General features: G+C 55.5%; 1 protein-coding gene across 3 annotated transcripts in view; it reads left to right on the top strand.

Annotated features, from left to right (window-relative positions):
- CNOT12 (CCR4-NOT transcription complex subunit 12) overlaps positions 1 to 7,168 on the top strand; it is a 29,244-nt gene that overhangs the window by 9,998 nt on the left and 12,078 nt on the right. For all 3 annotated transcript variants that reach the window (XM_006160800.3, XM_006160801.3, XM_006160802.3), the window contains exon 5: positions 4,737 to 6,104. In XM_006160800.3, coding sequence (XP_006160862.1) covers positions 4,737 to 6,104 — 1,368 coding nt within the window. The remainder of the gene's footprint in view (positions 1 to 4,736; positions 6,105 to 7,168) is intronic.

The following is a 7,168-nucleotide window of genomic DNA, read 5'->3' as shown; positions in this document are numbered from 1 at the left end:
GAAATAGAGAGAGAGAGAGAGAAAGCACCCCCCCCAGAGGTATGACCATGCGGCAATCCCTTTACCATTCTCTTCTCGGGATTTTGGGTATGTAAGCACACAAATCTGGGATGTTTTTCAAGCTGTTGGGTCTGGGACTCAATGCATGCCTGGTGTGAATTCAAGCCACCGAGTCTGGGACTCAAACCACGGTTGTCCATGTGGGAGTCCAGCAATGTAATTGCTATGCCACCTGCTGGCCCAGAGGGTGTCCAACTATGTTAACTACTATACCACCTAGCTGGCCCCCGGAGCGGCATTCTTGATGGAGTAAATACAAAGGCCTTTGTGCTTGTCCTAGTCTATTCTGTTGCTAATAACAGAGGTACCTGAGTTTAATTTGTGAAACAGGTTTACTTAGCATATGGCTTTGGAAGCTGAGACGTCTAAGAGCATGGTGCCAGCATCTGGCGAAGGTCTTCTGCATTACAACTGGTAGAGGGCAGGAGCGTGTGCAGAGCATGTGTGCTTGCTGTGTTTCTCAAGCTGCTGGGTCCAGGACCTGAACCACATGGTAGCCACTGACTGGCCCGGGATGGTCTCCTCTTAATACCCTCACATTATTACCACATCCCAACACATTAATTTCGGAGGACACATTCAAACCACAGCAGTGCCTTTCTGGCAGAGAAGCCAGGATGTCTGCACCGCAGTGAGAAGGGGGGAGTTAGATGGTAGCAAGGATTGCAAAGCGATGGGGACAGATGAGGACTTTGACTTGAGTGAAGGGAAGAAGGGAGACAGGGAGTGGCATGCTGGACGTAGGTGTGTAGTCACCGTGCCCACTGGGTCAGAATTGGTTGCAGGGAGGTAAGAGCTGTGGTGGGAACCAGCCACGGGGCTGTTGGAATAATCTAGAAGAGATGATCCAGCCTATGGTGGAGATGGTGAGACGCAGTTGATTCTGGGTAGAATGTGAAGGTGAAGTGGGCGGGACTTTGAGATAGATTGATACGAAGAGAGGGAGAAAGTGAAGAATCAGGGATGACTTCCAGGCTTCGTGCCTGAGAACAGGAAGGGCGAGACTACTGTTTTCTGAGATGAGGACTGCTGAGGGTGTGGCAGGGTCTGGGAAAAGAGGAAAAGTTTGCTTCTGGATCTGTTGAGATCAGGGTGCCTTTTAGATGTACACATGGAAATGCCGAGTGGGCAGTTGGATATTTGAGCCTGGCCTTCCAGGGAGATGAATGTGTGGAAGGAAAACTAGGGAACTGTCCGTGTGGGGATGGTATTAGCTAGGACTACTGAGATCACTCAGGGAGTGGGTGCAGGTGCAGGAGGGGAGAGGCCCAGGGAGCAGCAGAGGGGCCTAGGAAGGAGCAAGGCGAGGTGGGCGGAGAGTCCTGCCTAAGGAAGCCAGCCTCCTGTCTGGAACAGGGTGCCGTGAGCTGTCCAGTGCTGTTGAGGGGTCAGGTAAGGTAAGTACCCGGAAGGCACTAGCTCCGGGGACGTCACTGGTGACCTTGACTAGAGGAACTATAGATAGTGAGTGTGTACAATGCAGTCAAGAAAGTGAGGGAAGCTGGAAAGAGATAGAGCGTCAAGCTTGTGGTTTTTTTTTTTTTTTTTTTAACAGAGGAAATTAGAGCAGTTTGTGTACAGATGGAAATGATCCAGTAGAAAGGGAAAAATCAATGATGCAGGCAGAGAGGAGCGGTTGGCCTTAGCTACCAGCAAGGACAGTGTATTGTTGGAGCTGGGGCAAAGGCCTGGGGCTCATATTCAGGTAGACGGTGTGAGGTGCAGGATGGGGACTCTCTGTTGGGGGCCTCTATGTTCTCATGGCACCGGAAGTAAGGCCAGCAGCTGAGAGAGGGTGGGGAGGACGAGCTGGAGGGGAAAGATGCCACGTGATTGCCTGGGGGAGTTGGGAGTGAGGGAAGGGGGGATTCTGGCAGCCCTGGGACTTCTTCCAGGCCAGCAGTGGGTCTGAAGTGAAACCCCCCACCATGGTTGTGTGTTTTTCTTCTGAGCTAGAGTGGGTGGAGCGCTATATTTAAATAGGACAAATGGTGTGATGGGAATGAGGGAGTTGAGGGTTGTGTAAACAGTGACCTTAATGGTGGTAAAAAGAGAGAGGGTACAAGAGGAGTAGGGGATGGTGAGAAGGAGGTAGGGTTCGTGGACTGTGCTTCCCAGAAGGTTGAGGAATAGGGGAGTTAGGGAAATAGGAACAGTGAGCTGGATGGGGTGGGGGTGGGGGTGGATTGGAAGGCGAAACAGAACTCTTGAGATTAAGAGTGTTTTAGTCCCTTTTCTGAGGCTATAACAGAATGCCACACACTGAGTAATTTCTAAAGAAAAGAGACTCAGGCCGGCTGTGGTGTGGTGTTTAAGGTGGCTGGATCCCACATGGCCAATTGCATGGCTTGCGTCCTGGACCTGGTGACTTGGAAAACATGCAGTTCACGTTTGCATGCATGCCCAGAATCCGAGAGGAGCGTGGAAGAGAAGGAATTGTGGTGTGGTCATCCCCCCTGGAGGGTGCTTTCTCGCTTCCCCTTTCTCTCTCTGTCTCTCTCTAGCAAGCACATACACCCTCTAGCAAATGTAAGAAAAATACAAAAAACAGATTCATTTAGCTCATGGTCCTAGAGATTGGAAACTGGTAAGTCCCAGTCAAGGGGCTGCCTTTAGTGAGGGTGATCCTGTGGTGGCAGGCAGAGGCGAGCATGGAAGGCAGAGAAAACGGCCATTCCCGAGATCACTAACCCACTCCCAAGATCACAGCAGTAATCTATTCCTGAGAGCAGAGCCCCAATGCCCTCCTCACGTCTCAAGCTGTAACAAGGGCAGTACATTTCCATTTCGATAAGAGTTTTCAAACCAGAGAGGAGGGCCTGCCGTTATTGATAAGGACAGGTGTAGGCTATGACCTTCAGAGAAGGTGGACCCCAGAAACACTGGGGAAGAGGAGGTCAAGGGACAGGGAAGGAGGCTGCTGGAAGGTTCCCTGTGGCTGCTGCTGGAATCACAGAGAATCAGCAGTAGTGTTGGCAAGGGTCCCAGTGATCCAGGAGCTACAACTTCCAAGGAATGAGAGTTTTGTAGGAGACCGTAACAAGGAGGGGTTGTGGATGGTTCCACTTAAGGGCATGAGCTTTGTTTTGTTTTTAAAGAATTCTTTATTTCATTTTATTCATTTTTTTATTTCAATTGATCAGAGAGAGAGAGAGAGAGGGAATGTGAGAAAGCAAGACACCAAGTCTGGGACTCAAACCATGGTCGACCTTGTGGGAGCCCAACACCTTAACCACCATGCTATCTGCTGGCCCCAAGGGCATGGGCTTTGAAACTAGAATATTGTAGAGGGGAAGGAGGATGGAGGAAATGAAGGAGGCCTTCAGCAACAAGCAGGACCCTTTCCCTGGCCAGACAGAGTGGATGATGATGTGAGAGAAACAGCATTGGCGAGGGCTGCAGGGGAAGTGGGACCTTGGGCAGGGCACAGGTCAGATAGAACCAGACTCACTTCGTTGTCTGGGCATAGGCAGAGAGGAGGGCTAAAGGAGTGCCAGGTTCTCCATGCCTCCTCTGTTCCCTTCCTCTGCCACAGCCTCCCCTCTTGCCCCCACCCCCCTATCATCCCGCGACCCCAAACCACCATCACACCTGCCCGCCACCATACCACCTGCCGGCCCCTCCCCCACCATCCCACCCAGCCCTTCTCTGAGTATCACACTGTGAGGTCAATACAAGTCTTACTCTCCGAGGCGACCGTTGCTGCTCTCAGCCTCACCGTACAGCTGGGGTACAGCTGGGGACACTGAGGCTCAAATGCCACCATGTGGGAGGGAGGGCAGGTGGCTTGTAAGAGGCAATATCGGGATGACTACATGCCAGGTGCTTTTCATGCCTATCCGCCACCTCCACCCTGAGTCCTGTGGTCTTCCTTTTTCCTTGAGTAGTACTAAGGTTTGTGGATACAGAGTAGGGTGAGGAGCTGCCCCCTGTAGGTACTCCCGGGAGGTGCTCTGCAGGTGCCCTGGGCTCAGAGACCTGCTCTAAGGCAGACCCCCTTCGCCCTGTGACTTGCACACGCTCAAATGGCCATACTCCCAGTCTTCCTTTCCCTGTATAACTATTCATTGTTTTAATTTGTTAGATGGTGTATGCGCTTACCGGAAAGAGACACAGAGAGAGGGAAAGTGAGAAAGCACCCGTATGGGATAGGGTCATGCTGTAATCCCTTCTCCTTTATTCTCCCTCCTTTTGGGATTTTAGGCATGCGTGCACACGTGTCTGGTGTGTTTCTCAAATCTCCAGGTCTGGGACTTGAACTGCACAGTTGACACTGTGTGATCCAGCTGCCTTAATTAACTACCATGCCGCAGGCTGGCCCTCTTTTCTCTTTATAAAGCAAATGTTCATGGCCCATGAACCATGGCCTCTTTGGTAATCCTGTGGAGATGAGCTATGGGTGAGTGAGCAGGGTTCGAACCACCTGCAATGGTAGGAGTGACGCAATGTGAATGAGGCTAGGTACATTTTCTGGGGAGATGACCTAAGGGAGGCCTCTGTGACCGTAACATGTGTGAGAAGTCGGTCTGCCTCCTACTGCCCTGAGCTCTGGTCTCCTCCTGTGTGCTGTGGTGTGAGCATGTGGAAGCAGCTCACCTGGGGTGGATGTGGGGGCCGGAGGGGGCCTCCCAACCCAGCAGAGAAGTGAGTGGTGGCTCTCGATCTTTCTCTTGCAGGTTCCCAGGCTCTGCGGCCCCTCCAGTCCAGGCCTTGCTTCAGAGAATGGGGGCTCTGCCAGTCCAGGCCTCCCCCCTAAAGTCTCAGGCCCAGCACCCGAGTCTCCCTGTCTCCCCTCACCTGATGGTGGCTCTCCCCAGCACTCTCAGCTTCCAGGAGCCCAGAACCCTGCAGCTTCCCAGGCTTCTCCTTGCGTCCCTGTGACTCAGGCGTCCCCAGGTGCAGTCCTGCCTGACCAGAACCCCTGTCATCTCCCCAGCCCTGGGCACCCTGCAGAGTGCGCCCCAGAAGCCCCCAGACCCAGCAGCCTTCCCATCGAGGTCTCAGAGTGCCATAGCCCAGAGCGGCCGTCAGCCGCCTCGCCCCAGCCCATGATCGAGGTGGTTGAGTTACCGGATCTTGCTCGGACGTTTCCACCCGGGAGGGAGGAGGTGGCCCAGGTGAACACAGACCTCCGCCCCGTCAGCTTGGCTCAGCGCCGATTCTCAGAAGGTGTGCTCCGGCCTCCTGACCAGGACCAAGAGAAGCTGGGGGGCTCGCTGGTTGCCCTGTCCCAAACCCAGGGGAGCCAGTCGGCTCTGGATCATCCCTTTGGGAGTGGGACAGAGTCCAACTGGAGCTTGTCTGAATCCTTCGAATGGACCTTTCCCACGCGGCCCTCAGGCCTAGGCGTGTGGCGGTTAGATTCCCCACCTCCCTCCCCCATCACTGAAGCCAGCGAGGCTGCCGAGGCGGCTGAGGCTGGCAACTGGACTGTGTCCAGCAGTGGGGAAGGAACGTCCCAGCAGGGGCCGGGGACCGGCCTAGCTCCAGGGCAGCCAGGAAGGCCCGGTTCCTGGGTGCAGGGGGATGATCCAGGCATCTCCCAAACCCAGGAGGGGGGTGGGGAGTGCCAATCTCAGTCTCCAGTTGTCCCCCTTGAGCCCCTGCTTACAACTGGGGCCCTAGCTGGGTCCTCCCTGCTGCAGGCAGAGGAGAGGTACGAGGAGCAGGAGCCCCTGGCCAGCCAGGCATCCCCTCTGCCTCCTGCCACCAGGGAGGCTGCCCTGCCCATCCTGGAGCCGGTCCTGGGGCAGCAGCAGCCAGCACCCCCTGACCAGCCCTGTGTCCTCTTTGCTGATGCCCCTGACCCTGGGCAGGCATTGCCTGCTGAGGAGGAGGCCATGACCCTAGCCCAGGCTGAGACCACCCAACCCAGGACAGAGGCTCAAAACTCCAGTAGGGCATCCCCCGAGTCAGTGGGCCCGGAAAGCAGCTCTCGCTGGCTGGATGACCTCCTGGCTTCGCCGCCACCCAGTGCTGGCGGTACAAGGCGGGGTACTGGATCCGAGCTGAAGGACACACAGGCCCCAAGTTCCTGCTCCGAGGTGAGGCCAGGGGCATGGAGAGGGGAGGGTCCCAAGGATTTGGAAGCCAGGGCTTGGGTGGGCTTCATTCTTTCCACATGGACTTTAAGTGTCAGGAGTCTGGGGTACAGTCGTGAGCCAGAGCCACTGTGGACCTGCACCTCGCAGCTCCGCAGTCTGGCAGGGCTGTATACGGTAGTGTTTAAGGTTGAGTGTGACTCTGGCATTTACTGGCTGAGTGGTCTTGGGAGTGTGCCTCATTCTCTAAGCGTCAGGGTCCTTGCCCAGTGGCTTTGCTCCTTAGAGTCGTGTTGCAGGTAAAACGAGAAGGGGGCAGAGGCTGGCGCAGTGCGCGGCACATGCTGCATGTTGTCCATCGTTCCCAGGGATATCGTGCACGGCGCAGTCATGGAGCCTTCCAGAGCCTGGGTTCCAAGCAAGCTGCCTGGGTTCATCTCCTGGTTCTGCTGTTCCTTTGCCCAGATGTGATCTAGAGCAGGTTCTTGCCCACCCTCTGCCTTCATTCCTCGTCTGTAAGATGGGGATAGCAATGATGAGTTCTACCTCGGAGGGCGGTGGCCACGATGAAGGGAGTTCCGAGGGGCAAGGAGGAAGAGTAGCACCCACCCTGAGCGCTTAGTCAGTGCAGGCTTTCCCTGTTGAGCTCGAGGTCTGCTTTGTAGACAGGCAGCTGAAACCCAGAGGCAGAGCCTCGCGCAGAGTTAACCAGCAAGCTCGTCCAGTGCCCTTTCTCCTACCAGGCTGCTTCTGAGTTTAAGGGCTAGGGTCCAGGTGGCTTTTGAAATTTATTTTTCTAGCCTGCCCTGGGCGGGTAGGGGCGGGGCTGTAGTGAAGGAGGAGCCAGGAGGACTGGGGGTTGGGGGAGGAGCAGGAAGGAGTTAAGACCTAGCTGACTCCTGCAGTAGGTGTGTCTGTCCCGGGATGTGAGTGACTCAACTGGCTTCTGGGCGGGGCTGCCAGAGCTGCAGCTGCTCCAGAGGGAGCTGGGCCAGGGTGAGCGAGAGCCAGAGCTGGCGGCCAGGTCCGGGCGAGGGAAGCGGCCCAGCCCTGTCCCTACTCAGGCC

Source organism: Tupaia chinensis, unplaced genomic scaffold (assembly GCF_000334495.1).
Source record: "Tupaia chinensis unplaced genomic scaffold, TupChi_1.0 Scaffold000709_1, whole genome shotgun sequence".
Taxonomy (NCBI): domain Eukaryota; kingdom Metazoa; phylum Chordata; class Mammalia; order Scandentia; family Tupaiidae; genus Tupaia; species Tupaia belangeri.
The sequence above is the reverse complement of the archived record's forward strand: the minus strand, read 5'-3'. Positions and strand labels throughout refer to the sequence as shown.